General features: G+C 44.0%; 1 protein-coding gene across 1 annotated transcript; it reads right to left on the minus strand.

Moving 5' to 3' along the window:
- Positions 1 to 568: 568 nt before the first annotated feature.
- LOC146036911 (olfactory receptor 8D1-like) lies at positions 569 to 1,495 on the minus strand. The gene has a single exon (XM_083160754.1). It carries the CDS (start codon positions 1,493 to 1,495, stop codon positions 569 to 571), a length of 927 nt encoding a protein of 308 aa, XP_083016880.1.
- Between the last annotated feature and the right edge of the window lie 13,888 nt (positions 1,496 to 15,383).

Consider the following 15,383-nt stretch of genomic DNA (forward strand, 5'->3'; position numbering starts at 1 on the left):
AGCAGGCTCCCAGTATTAGCCGCGAGCCTCACTATTTGGGGGAATCCTCACCGTCCCCTGACAATGAGGATTCCCCCGGAACGTAGATAAGGGTAAGTGGGCAGCGCGGGAGTAAAACAGTTTGAAGAAGGCCCATTTCTATTCAAACATGACTGTGCCCTAGTGCACAGAGCAACAAATAAAAAACATGGCTTGATGAGTTTATTGTGGAAGAACATGACTGGCTCTCACAGAGCCCTGACCGTAACCCCACTGAACACTTTTGGATGAACTCGATTGGAGATTGTGAGACAGGTCTTTTCGTCCAACATCACACACATATATTCACAGAAAAACGTCAAAATCCTATGGAAAGTCGTCCAAGAAGATTGGAAGCTGTTATAGTTACAAAAGAGGGACCAACTCCATTTAAAGAATTTGTATTTGACTACATTGTCATTATAGTCCCTCGTGTTTTACTGGTAAGGCATCCAAATACTATCTTCCATATAGTGTATTGTACTGATGGTTGTGTGTTGTGGATACATGTTCCTTGTAGCACTAGAAACCACCTCTGTATCTGTGTGAGTTACATGGTCAACCGATACCACCTCCGCTTCAGGGCAGATTTGACGTCTTTATTTTTCAGGCTGTAGATGAGTGGGTTAAGCATGGGAACAGCAGCTGTGTTAAACAGAGAGAAAAGCTTGTTGGATTCCATTGTGTCCATGGAAGCTGGTCTCATGTATTGGTAGATGAGGGTCAGGTACAGGAGTATGACCACTGTGATATGTGAGGAACATGTATAGAAAGCTTTCTGCTTCCCAGTACGAATACTCAGTATGGTCTGGACAATGAAGGCGTAAGGGATGAAGGTGAGGAGAAAGGGGATGGTGGCAAGAAAAAGTCCACAAGTAAACATCAGGAATTCAGAAAGTGAGGTATCATTACAGGAAAGTTTTACTAGAGGAACAATGTCACAGAAGAAGTGATTTATTTCTTTGGTTTTATAACAAGTGAACCTAGATATCAAAATAATATGAGGAAGTGATTCTATAAAGCCCAGCGCCCAGCAGGCACCTGCCAGCCCAGCACAGACACAAGGGCTCATGACTGCAGCATAGCGCAATGGGTTGCAGATGGCAACATAGCGATCATAACTCATTGCGGTCAGGATAAGCAGTTCATTGCACACTAGGGATGTGAAGATGAACATCTGAGACATACAGGCTGGTACAGAAACTGTTTTATCCCCTGTTAGGAAGCTGATAATGACCTTCTGCAACGTGACTGTACTGTAGGACATGTCCATGATGGACAGGTTACACAGAAAGAAGTACATGGGAGTGTGGAGCTGAGGGTCCAGGCAGACCAGTAGTAGAATGGTCATATTACCACTAAGAGTGAGGAGATAAATGAGAAGAACCAGGAGGAAGATGGGAAGCTGAAGCATTGGAATGTCTGATATTCCCTTAATGATAAAGTATGTGATCATTGTCTGATTTGTGACGTTCATTTATCCAGCTCAACTTGCAATCTGAAAGTGGAAGGGTGACTGATTTAACTCTGCTATACAACATCAGCATCAGCTGTGTATAGTAGTAGAAGGTAACACTTGAAAGTAACTGATCGGAATGCAATCACATGACTCACCAATTGCACATCTGGGTGACTATAAAGATTCCTTATTGCACCTAATTGCAGCTATAAGGGATATTTAGTTTATGGTCCTGTGTTTAATTAATAGCAAATGGAGCCATAAAAGAGCTCTAAAAGTTTTACTTTAACATTTAGGGGAGCTTTAACAATAAGTGATAGAAATGTAATAAATGGTGCTCTAGACAATAATCTCCAATCTGTCATTTTTCAACACATGACAGTTAGGAGCTGATTGGCTAGAGCACCATTTATAATTTGTAGAGAGTGATAACTATGCCCCTTAGTGCATTAAAACAAGTTCGGCCATTCTTTCTTTCATTATATTAGACACAACAACAAGGGTGTGGTATGGCGGTCTGACAGTAGGGGGGTCTCAACGGTCAGTATCCCGACGTCAGAATCCCAACTGCCGGTGCTTCGATAGGGGAGCGAGCGCAAAGAAGCGGACTCACTGCAATTGCCAATCGTGGACCCCCAGTAGGGAGAATAGCCCCTGTGAATCAGGATCCACCCCTGACGGAGCATCGGCAGTAAGGATTCCGACATCGGGATACTGACCGTAGGGATCCCCCCTGTCAGGTAGTCATCTGGCACCCCAACAGCAAACACTGTAGCTGACTAAAGGGAAAAGGAAGAAAGTCCCAAGGCGCAATCTTAGAGTCCTTGCAGCCTCAATATTGATGGAGGGTCACTGGAGTGCCTCCCTTGTAGAATTTGAAGAAAGAGGCACAATACCGATGGAGCTTGACTCATTGGGGCATATGACGTGTTGCAGTGGTGGTCACAATTTCAAAAGGAAAGTGAAATAAAACAATGTGTAAATTTCCACAATAAATGTGCTTCAAACAAAAAGGGAGAATGGAAAATATGGGTTGCGTACCAAACTCACATAGGAGTGGGTGAGAACAAACGTGTAAAGGTATCTTTAAGTGGTCACACCTTCAGTGAAGATTTTAATCTTTGGAAGGTAATAAAGTTGCGTACTATACTCACAAATGGAATGGATTTATTGACTCCTATCAGGGTTTCTTAAAAGCATCCCCTTATAGGTGGTTCAAATGGGAAATGACTCGCTGGAGTATTAAAAGAGAAACAAAAAATGGTATTTGTAAAAATAAATAAATTCAAATTTCAAATAGGACACGACATAAGAGGGAACCGGTATATCGTACCAAACTCACTGAAAAGCATGCATAAACGTGTATAGTAAGGTTTCTTTACAAGGATCACCCAAGGTGCGGGGTTCTGTGATCTAAAATAGATGCATACCGTACTTACAGTACGTCATATGATGGAACTCCTATAATGGTATCTTTTACAAGATGGTCCTCTGGGCAAATTCCATTCTATTTGCTCATGTATTGAGCAGTGTATGAATATAATAATGGAGACTGTCTCAGTACCAAACAATTTAATAACAATTAAAACAAGTTAAAAACAAAAGTAAAAATAAACAGAAAGCGAATACCTGCAAAATTACCTTAGTAGGGTTAGGTCACATAACAAGCACAATGGACATCAATCACTCTGTTCCCAACGCGTTTCGACAACTACCACTGTCTTTTTCAAGGCTACAGAGTGACTGACACTGTAGCTGTTTTTATACCCTGCTGGGTAAGTGACGTCTGGAATGGTCACAGTTACTTCCGTAACGGGAGCCCGGTATACTAATATTTAGAACAGCAGTAATTTTCTCTTTAGTATGCTCATGTATCGGTTAAGCAAAGAATCAAAAGCTTACCGGTGGTTTATATCTCTTTGGCTTATAAGTGGCTAAAACAAGTTGCCGAATGTCGCAACCCACGTTTTCCATTCCCCCTTTCTTGTTTGAATCACATTTATTGCGGAAATTTACACATTGTTTTATTTCACTGTAGCTGACTGTATACACACTGTTATGTTCCGTACTCTGCAGCTGCTGACAAAGGCGTAACTACCATTGGTGCAAGGGGTGCAACTGCTATGGGGCCCAGAGCTGAAGGGGGCCCATCTTTACAGTCTAAGGTATATATGCTATATTCATTTATTACTAACAGTTGCTAAATAGGGGGCCCATACAAACTTTTGCTATGGGGCCTATGAATGTCTAGTTACGCCTCTGGCTGTTGATATACATTCCAATAATTTTCAGCTCAAGGGGACTTGTGAGCATGGAGAACAGTCAGCAGTGGCTACTACAAATCACTGCAAAATGTGTGGAGAGAGATCTGTCCTTGCAGCCCCAACATATTGGACAACCTGATTTAACGATTATGACAAGTTTTTGATCACAATCTGTGTTTTGACACCATAAATTTACACAATAATCTGCAAAATTGCCCCAAATGGTTGCTGATGTATTGGCATCAGTCAGAATTCTGACTACTTACCCATGTTTAAATATACCAGGATGAAAAAGTGAAATACTTTTTTGTGGATTTAAGAGTAACATTTATATTTATGGTTGGATAAATTAAGGGCTTCTGGGAAGATAATTTTAAATAGAAACAATTTAATTTTTTTATTTAAATCTGCCAAGATGTTTTTTGATGTAGAACTATTTTTTTTTTCATCTGAGTATGGTCATGGCATCAAATCACAGCAATTTTACACAGTGGTCTACCTGCTCCTCAGCAAACAACATGTAGTTTCTTCCAATGTACTGTACACATGATGGAAATCTTTATACTTAAACAAGGTTTATTCCTCCAGAGGTAAAATCTCAGTAGGTCAATCTGGATTATTTTTTTTAAATTAGGTTGTATACTGGGATAACAAAACTCCAATTATTCATTTTGTTATTTGTCTTAACTTGTTTTTTTTTTTAATAAAATTAAAAGGTCGTCTTTAATTTGAATTTGTTATTTTTTCAAAAACAATTCTAAAATTAAATATTTCTTATAAAAATGTAATATTTCATAAAAAAGAACTTATAAATATTTATATATTTTTTAAATAATAGATTTACAATGATTTTGTGTAAATAATATAGTAGTTTACAAGCCCCTAACTATGGCCAGGGCCGGATTTGTCACTAGGTCAGTGAAGCAGGGAACTGGAGCTCAGCGTGGAGACGGAACTCAGCCGGGAGGAGCCACTGAACGGAAAGCGGGAGGAGAGACAGAGGTTTGTAACCCCCCTCCCCTCAGCCTGGGGAAAGCAGACAGCATGTTTCTTCACATGCTGGGTGGTGCAGGTGGGAAGGATGCTGATCAGCACTCTAATGTCCCTCCTGCCTACCCACCACTCACAGCCCTGCGGGGACGCACAGAGCCCGCCAAAGCTACTGCACATCCCGGGGCGTCTGGCTGGAAAGAAAACACAGCCTACTCCCACAGACTTCCAGGTAACTCCTCTACTGGGCACCTGAGCGCAAGCTCTTCTGACCAGTCTCATTAATCTGCCCTTTCTCTAGTCTCTCCCCATGCCTTTCTTCCCCCATGACTCTCACTCCCTGGTCTTTTCATGCTCTCTCTCCTCCATGTCATATCCCTGAAGGATGCAAATGAATTTTAAATGATGGCAGGCAGTGGCGACAGGGTAAACGATATACAAAAGGGTAGTTAACTTGCACTACACACTAAATACAGGTTATGCACTTTAAAAAGACATTTATTTTACATAAACACAATTAAAATTAAAAAGGTGTTTTGAATAGCTTAAAAATAGCTCTATATAAAAATAAAATTTGAACAAGTAAAAAATTGCTGCAGTTATTCGTGCACATTTTAGTAAGATTTTCAAAGTCACCTTACATTCAGGTGTGTCCCGTTCATTTTTGGGCCCAAAAGGTGTTGTAAGTCCTGATATTAGGTTAGAGTCAGGAGTACAGTATGTGGTAACTCTCCACTGTGTTTCCTCCAATTGAGGTGGTTAGGGTGGCTTTTCCTCCACAGGAATAGATTGCCAAGAACGGAGGACTGTGTTATCGTGTATAGGCAAATTAGAGAGGTGGCGTTCCTCCACAGTAGATGGCTGTGCCTGTATAGCGATCCTGTAGTCCAAGGCTGCACAGTTTGGGAATTGTTGCAACTCCACTACTCACATGTCACCTGGAGACACACTCTGTAAAGGGTGAATACTGGCAGCAATTCTAGTGTACCAATACCCAACGCGTTTCGCTGCTCCTGCAGCTTTTTCAAGGTGGTTTGTTGTACACAGTGTGGGTATAAATACCCTTGATGATTAAAGCATTATGCACACCTGATTTTGTTTAGTTAACTTAGGACATTCACAAATTACAATTATAGATATATAAAAATTAATAGAAGACAGACCTAAATACTTAGCTATATTGAAAATAAAAAAACAAAGCTTAGAAGTGGTGAAACTAACACTTATTATTTAATATTTAAATTAGGTGGTTACTCGTCGTTACCGGTCTTCCAGTTACGCACTTCCGGTTTAAGTGGAATGCAAATGGACCGCATATCTGCGGTGAACATAAAGAAATTTGTTGTTGTGTCTATATATTTCTTTTATTCGAGGTGCCGTAGGCTTACATGTGGGGAGTATTATAGCGCTTAGCTCGCGCTGTGTATCCCCCGCTCGATTTTACACACAATAGAAATAAGTGTGAGTATTACTTCCGGGTACAGTGCCCGGAGTCCGGCTTCTGTTGTAGGAAGAGTCACTTCTGGGTCATATGACCGGGTAAATGAATGGATAATGGGTAATATTCATTTACTCGGTCATATGACCCGGAAGTGACGCTTCCTACAACAGATGCCGGACTCTGGGCACTGTATCCGGAAGTAATACTCACACTTATTTCTATTGAGTGTACAGTTGAGCGGGGGATACACTAAGCGCTATAATAATATATTTTGATATAAGCAAAGAGATATAAGTCGGTGTAGTCAGAGTAATGGCTGTATATGTAAGTAGAAGTATTTTATATTGAATGCGGTAATATACAGGCAACCAATGGAGGGACTGACAGAGTGGATCAGCAGACAATAAACGTCTAGCCAGGAAGATCAGCCTCGCAGCTGCATTCAAAATGGATTGTAGCAGTGAGAGTCTTTTCTTAGGCAGACTGGTAAGAAGGCTATTGCAATAGTCAATGCGTGATATAATGAGAGCATGGATTCGAGTTTTTGCAGTGTCCTGTGTAAGGTACGGACGATTTTTGGAATTCGCTTCTTTGAACACCCAGGAAAATATGGCATATTCTCTGCCATAAAGCTGATATGAATGCCTACCACTCTTTGGGTGACATTCTATGGGATGAGATAAATGCGCATGTTTTTTTAGTGCACCACATCGCCGCTATTTGCCCTTTTTCAAATTACTTTTTTTTAGTCATAATTCGCATATTTAATGTGATGCGCTTTGGAGGCTGAAAAGTGCGAAGAGGTGCGATTTGCGGCGAAGTGGTGCGATTTTAAGTCACAAAAAAGTGCGAGTTCTTCTGCCGGTCATGTGCGAGTTTTGGACCAACCGGAGTGCGATTTACAAAACTGTCTCCGCATGAGTAAGAACCGCACAACCTATTGGCCCACCTCTGTCCCCTCCATTATGCATCACACCCCCTATACAAAGGGGCATTGGCGCCATTTCACTCTTTGATAGGAAGTAAGGAGCATGGAGAGGAGCAGTGGCAGTGTGATTAGAGGAAGAGGTGTTGGTGGCAGAGTGAGGAGTGGCAGAGGGAGCAGTGGCAGAGTGAGGAGTGGCAGAGGGAGCAGTGGCAGAGGGAGCAGTGGCAGAGGGAGCAGTGGCAGAGGGAGCAGTGGCAGCAGCCAGCCAATTGGGAGAGCCAGCAGTGTGGCAGGCAGCATGGCCACAGCAAGGCCAGCCCCAGACCAGGCCCTGGGCGTCCAGTCCCAGCAGGAGGAGGTGGAGGATCCGCTGGCATCCCCATCCTATAGCCAAGACCTTGACCATACCCCACAGCAGCTGCAGGAGGGCCACATGTCAGAGGTGGAGGAAGATGGTGGTAAGGAGGAGGAAGACACTGGCATGGAGGAGGGGTACATGGCTGGAGTAGACAATGAGGAGGAGGAGGAGGTGGAAGCTGGCCGCACCAAAAGTGGCCGGAAGGTCAGATTTTCATATGAGGAAAATGCTGCACTTGTCCGGGCTATCCTGCCAGTGTTTGACCGTTTGCTTGGCAAATCTCACCACAAGACCACTGCACAGCGCAAAAGGGCTATGTGGAAGGACATCACCCAGGCGGTGAACCCTGTCAGTCAGCACAAGCGCCTGGTCCGCAATGTAAAAAAGAGATTCAACGACATCAAAAGGCAGTTGAAAAGTAAAATGGCCATGGAGTTGGAGGAGGCCACCAAGACTGGAGGAGGAAGCCCCACCACTGTGTGCTACACTTCGTATGAGGTGAAGCTGAAGTGCATCATACCCCCTGAGGTCCTGCCTGGCATGCAAGTGGCGGATACCGATAGGCCGCAAACGCCATCCAGACCTGGTAAGTGTGACCCCATGCAATCTTAAACATACATGCCAATGTTTTATAACTATAATGTTCACTTGTATTGTTATGCTAAGTAAAGTGCTGCTGTGGAACTACATAGCCCAGCAAGGTCATGCACAAGAAATTGCATGCTCCTACTTTCAAATTGCTCATAATGCTGGGCCCTGTAGTTCCACAACTGCTCATATTGATCAACACTGTAACATTTTTTCTAGCAGCCTAACATGTACAGTATGTGGCCAAAAACACAGAGGTGTACTGGTGGTTTAGCTGCCATGCCTACATACCACCGATTATCCAATAGTTGTCATGTGGCCACTACTTTAATAATAATTTTACCAAATAATAGTGTTAAAAAAAATGTGGTGAAGAAATAATGCAGTCCAAATCCAAAGGAAGTATTGTCCATTATAGTCATTTCAATGCATGGGTTTTGTAAATGCTTATCCATTGTAAGGTTCATAATGGCTGCCCATCTTTCCTTGTACAGATTGTCGACCCCGAAGTGCTGCAGCATCCAAGAACAGAATGCCCGTTGCTGCAGAATCTGCGGAAGCAGGTAAATGAACAAAAAACACGCCATTACAGTACACACACCCATGTCACATCAACAATATCTCACACTACATTCATATCCTGCTGCTACATTGCAACGGAAATGAATGTCATCTGAGCTAGGCATGTGACATATTATTCATGTCAATGTTACATGCTGTATCGGGGTACATGTGTAAGTACATAACACCCCTAGGTATGTGCGTCCAGCATCTCAAGCCCTATGTAAAACAGTATAGATGACAGTGTGGCATATATATGCATCAGTACTTACCTCTTCATCTGTATCCACAGGTGCTATACAACTAGGGACCAACCAAACAGATTCTTCAATAATGGTGTTAGACGAAATGGACATCATTCTTGAACCGGTCGAGACCTTTGCGACAGAGGAAGAAATACAGACCTCATCACAGACAGTGGCGTAACTTGTGTAAGGCAGCTCCCGCTGCCGCTTGGGGGAGCGGGGACTGTGTGGGCGCCTGCACCCGCGGGCACACACTGAGAAATCATCTCAGTGAATGACATCTGAGCATACACACCACTGCGGCGCGCGTTGGTAGGAGGAGGAGGGACAGTGTTTGTGATGTGCTCTCCTCCTGCTCCAGCGGCGCCGCTCTATGTGATGATGTCCGGGCAGGGTTTCAGAGAGGCAGACACTGCACTCTCCTGCTGCGACTCCCTCCCAATCCCCGTACCTCCGCCGGTGGGGTCAGCACGGCATCAGCGGCAGGAAGTTACATCCATGGCCCTGGCTGCTTACAGCCGCTCCTCCCACCTGGAATGAGGAAACAGGAGCACCCCTAGCAGCAAGTGAGAACCGTAAGTGCACCTGGAGGTGGTGGCTGGGAAGCGGGGGAGGGGTACATGTAGTTCATTGCCATGTAGTGTAGTTACTGCTCATATACTGCGCTGCCCATGATAGAGCCTCTTGGCGGGGGGGGGGGGGGTCGAGTAGTGGGGCTATTGATATGGACCCTAATTGAGAGTGTGTGGGGGGGGGGGACATTGCTGCACTATATGAGGTGGTCATGCCATGTATGTACAGGGAATCAGTGTATGTATGTATGTATGTATGTATGTTTGTATGTATGTATGAGGGAGACAGTGTATGTATGTATGAGGGAGGCAGTGAATGTATGTATGTATGTATGTATGTATGTATGAGGGAGACAGTGTATGTATGTATGTATGTATGTATGTATGTATGTATGAGGGAGACAGTGTATGTATGTATGAGGGAGGCAGTGAATGTATGTATGTATGTATGTATGTATGTATGTATGAGGGAGACAGTGTATGTATGTATGTATGTATGTATGTATGTATGTATGTATGAGGGAGACAGTGTATGTATGTATGAGGGAGACAGTGTATGTATGTATGTATGTATGTATGTATGTATGTATGTATGTATGTATGAGGGAGGCAGTGAATGTATGTATGTATGTATGTATGAGGGAGGCAGTGAATGTATGTATGTAGGTATGATGGAGACAGTGTATGTATGTATGTATTGTATGTATGTATGAGAGAGACAGTGTATGTATGTATGTATTTATGAGGGAGGCAGTGAATGTAGTCATGAGTAAGGCAGCATATGTAATGTATGTATGTAATGTGAGACCCCACTCCTACCAATCTCTTTCTCTCTCCCTCCCTTGTGCACTCTCTCTCACTTCTCACATCCCTCCCTCTGGAGAGATGCCGGCGGCTCACATGCTGACAGCCACACACTCAGCTGGGCTCCTTCACCCCAAGCCCTGACCCCATCCCCCATTAATGGAGACCAACCGGGTCATCACTAATCTGTCACTGCCAGCCCCGGGTACATGCAGTATTATTCCCGGCCCCCCAGCACCTGCATATATATATATATATATATATAAATTTTTATATGGGGGGGGGGGCGCCACAAAATTTTATGGCAGGGGGGAGCAAAATTTATAGTTACGCCACTGATCACAGAGTGATCTTCCCCCAAGTGGGGTGTCTCCCAACCCACCCCCACCCACCAACACACCCCATACAGCAGCTTCTGCTTCCCAAGTAGCTAACTCCTTGGTCAATTTCAAGGACAAACAGATTGAATTCATGGCCTCCCAAAGCCTGCAAATAGGTAACATCCAGGGGTACATGCGTGACACCTTTCTTCAATTACGCAAAATTGCACGTAGTGTACGGGTAGGTGTAGGCACTCATGTGCGCATTGCTAACAGCATTGACACCCGTTTTGCAGAACAAACTTCTGCTATAAGGGAACAGAATAGGCATATTGGCAGCCTTGCACAAAGTATAGCTGCACTAAGCCAATCATGCACAGTGCAGACCAATGCCTTAATAGGTATGCAGGCCCAAATACAGCAGCTGGAAGTTAATGTGGGAGGTGGCGCAGCATCAACCCTCAGCAGTGTATCCAGCACACCAATAAGTGGCTCCCCCACTTCCCCACCCCGGCGGAGTGTTAGGACCCGTGGTGGGCTTGGTGCAGGTTCTAGAAGTGGTGTAGGGGTGCCTGATGCTGGGAGAAGGTAGCTCATACTGTATATATGTTTGATAATTTTGTAAAATCCCAAACATCTTGTAACATGCCCCCACAGTTGTTATGTTTCACCTGCAAAAATGCAGATTGCGTCTGACAAAGTAGGCAGAAGTAAAAATGTCTAACCGCATACCATTGTGTTTGTGTATTTTTTAAAAAAACAATTATTGTGTGAATTCTAACATATTGTAATGGTATATGACAATGGGATTGCACTAAAGTAGTGTGGGGTAACTCCTTGGCCGGCAAAGGTTGTGGATCTACATATTCCAGCAGGCTCTGACACTCATGGTTTGGACTGTAATGGTTGTAGTGTGTCAGGGCATGCTGGCACATGTAGTTCCACAACACCAGTGAGCCATGTTTGACTGCAACCTTCATTCATACATGTATCAAATGTACTTACAAGCTAGATACCAGCAAGGGATAGGTCAGCACCACCATCTGCATCCGTTGGGCTCTGTGTATTAGGCTAAATGTGGGTGGAAACAGATGGTATTGGTCAATAATTTGTTTATGAGTACACTTACAGCACAGGTACATTTTGGAGTACAGGACACATGTGCTTACCAGATAAGTAACGGCTGATGATGTGTGTGCGCCACAACTTCTTTAAAGCAAGTAACACTTGAGTAAAATGCTTAGAGAAAGTGGCCTGTGATACCCCCAAGGCCCATGAGGTCACAGACTGAGTGGAGCCTCTGGCCAAATAGTAGAGGGCACACATTAATTTGTGCAGCCCAGACACTGCATAGTTGGCTCCCCCAAAAGGGTCCAAATCATCTCTCACCTGCTCATATAAGTCCAACAGGTTAATGCGGTTCAGCCTAAACATCCCCACAACCTGTTGATCCGAGAGGGAGTCCAGGTACAGCCGAGCACGATACATACGTGGGGTACGCAGTAGTCGGGGGGCTACCTGGATCTTGCGCGCAGCTTCCTCCCTCCTGCGCAGCTCCTCCAAATGGGCCACATCACAAATCAGCAACTCCAAACCACTCTGCAAAATCTCCATGTCTCAAACCCTCACAGGTGTCCTTAATGATGTTGGGGTTTATGTAGGGGTGTTTGTGAGTGAAAATGAGGGCAACTGTGGTGAAATTAACCATGTGTGCACTTGACCAAAATGAGTTCTGGGCCAAATCGCCAAACAGAACCTGGTCTGAAATAAGTGCGATTATTAGACACCTAAAAAGTGCGATTTGCAAAAGTGCATTGCATTAAATAAGCGATTTGTATACTTTTTTATACGAAAACATCTGGATGCAATAAAAATTCGAATTAATTTCGCACTTTTGGTCCGCATGCGTTAACGCACATAATATGCGATTTCAGTCCCTTAGCGCACCCTATTAAATAGGCGATTTGACGGAAAAATGCGAAGTCGCCATTTTGTTGACTAATTAACGCCAAAAAACGCAAATCTCATCCCATAGAATGTCACCCTTTATCCTTGATAGACACAACACATTTTGGAAAGGCTGCTCACCCTTTTAGTTTGTGAAGGGGGGGGGAGAATAGATGGGACTCCGTGTTGGGGCCGTCACTCCATGTTGCTTACCATCAGGCTGATGACTTTTCTAATCTCAGTCAGTGATTCAAGGAGTCTGAAAAATCTGTTGAATTGTCTGTTACTTCAGACTCCTCCCATCATTTTGTGCCTTCACAATGCTGCCACTCATACCGCTTTCAGACCGCACTCCGAACACGGCTTATTGCCGTGTTCGCGGGGCCTAAACACGGGTCACGGTGCGGTCTGAAAAGGCCACCACGGGTCGAGCAACAGGGTGTTCAACCCTGGTAATTACCAGGGTTGAACACGGCTATGACCCGTGTCAAGTGCAGTGTGAACGGGTGCCTTGGTCGAGCGAACCGTGTCCCGTTCACAGTATGGAGGAGGCAGCACTGTCAGCTCCAAGTACTGCCTCCTCCCGAGCCCCCGATGACGCGCCTCCGCCCAGCACCGCCCCATGTGACGTCACAGACTCAATATGCCGTGTCGGTGTCGGAACTTTCAGACCGCATTGCCGTGTTGCTCTGGGTATGGGACCCGTGTCCTAATCCCGTGTGCGACACGGCATTTGCGGTCTGAAAGTAGTATCATGTGCTGTCTACACATTGGGATGTGATGACCTACTGCAGTAACTTGCTGGGGTCCTGTCATTATTTTTATTGTTTGATGGGGTCCCAGAGCAAAATAGTTTGAGGCCTGCTACTTTAAAATATCCACTACAAATGCCAGTGTCGCTCACAGCGACTGTTCTTTATTTGGATGCAATATTTAACTAAACTTCAATTAAGTCACTTGGCTGTATTTGTATTTATTTATACTAAAAGAATAGTTGCTCCGAGCAATGCTGGCATTTTTAGCAGATATTTTGTGGATCTCTCACAGCAACATTGGCACTCAAAGCATTAAATACGGAGAAACAGGTGGAACGCTTTGGGAATCTTATATAGACATCCTCTCTTTAACACTACCTTGTAAATACCACTTGGTACCTTAGCACAATGGATGTTTAAAATCCATCCATTTCATTAAGTTAAGGTTTTTAATGACCAGCTTTTCCATCCCAGGTCCTATCAGCCATACCAGATATGACTGTAACCACTTTGTACCCCAATGTTTGTCCTGTTTCACTTGCCTACCATTATACCACTATGAAATATTGTATTAATATGACATAGCATACCACTATGACACATTTTATGTCTTTATATTCCCATTAATCTATGGGTGACTACCCTTGTAACTATTGAATTGTATCATACACTTGTTTACTTTATACTAACTATTGTATTACGTAATGCCTCAATAATAAAAAAAAACGTTAAATGGCCATTTTGATTATGTATGATGTCATCACTCATAAATCAACTGTCCTTCAAGCATAAATAAATATTCAGACATGGGGAATATGTAACAGGGTCCAAGATTGCCAGAGGTTGCTGGCCAATCTCAGCCATTTTTTAAAGCGCCAATCATTTACAAGTAATCCTGCACCACCAGCATAGTCCGACTCTATTACATACAGTATGTCCCATGTTATTGATGCTATTTAGTATTGTAATAGAGACCAATATGACACAGATATCACCAAACAACACAATATGACTTTGGCTGCACATTATACATTTTATGTTAATGGCCTATTTATACACAGTTACTTCTCATCAGAATTCCTCAGAGTTGTTAATGTAATTGAAAACTATAGTACAACAGTCATCATATTTTACATGAATTAAAATTTGTGAATGTTAAAAAACTCATGAATGGGCCCTCCCACCACAATTTTCAAAAAATATCCCTTTACTGGTTATTATTTTAACTCTATCGAAAAAAACTCATATTGACACATTGGATTCTACCAACAACTCCTTCTGTGACTGAATTTAAATCGAGACTCTTCCAACTTCTCATGTTCGACAGATGCTTGGTACAACTAGGGATACACGTTACCATAAAAAGTTTCTACTTGAAATGGGAAGCCTATGTTCTCTCCCTAGAAGAGTTATGCTTGAGAATTATTATTTGGAAGATTTGCAATGGATGATACTCCATGTTGCATTGTACCAAGACCTCGCCGGATCGGAATAATAAATGACCAAACCCTCAGTTTGAAGTCAACTCTCAATTAACACGATACACGGATTCCAAAACTGTGTCCAAAGTATCCAATAGTTTCCCACTCCCCCCCCCTCCTCTATCTCTCTTCATCATTCAACCAAAGGTCACACCCTAACCAGGGCCGGCGCTACCCACTCAGCAGCTTCTGCAAAGCAGGGAGGCGCCATGCTGAAAAGGCGCTGTCTCCCTCCCTGGTCTGCTAAAGCTGCCTCAGCCCTCACTGTCACTGCCTCCTGCACGCCGCCCGCAGCGCCTGTCTGACAGCGGGTGGCAGTATGGAGAGGCTGAGCAGCTCCCTGCACCGTGCACACACTGTCCTCCTCCTGCGACCTGCCCCCTCTTCCTCACAGACACTTTCTATGAATGCCTGGATGACATCATGTCCGGATCCGCCCCCTACCCATTGCTCCCTGCACCTGTCAATCAAATGACGAACAGGCAGCAGCACCGCCTCCCCTTCCTTCCCTCTTCTCAGTGTGCTGTGCCAGTGCCACTGCCAGTCCTCAACACTCCGCCCCCTCTATCTCCACTGCTCTTCTTCCATCTCCTCCTTCTCTCCCCTCCTTTTCCCCTCAGTCACGAGTGCTGCACATACTTTTTGCACTGCT

The sequence above is a fragment of the Crinia signifera genome, chromosome 9 (assembly GCF_055691185.1).
Source record: "Crinia signifera chromosome 9, ASM5569118v1, whole genome shotgun sequence".
Lineage (NCBI taxonomy): Eukaryota > Metazoa > Chordata > Amphibia > Anura > Myobatrachidae > Crinia > Crinia signifera.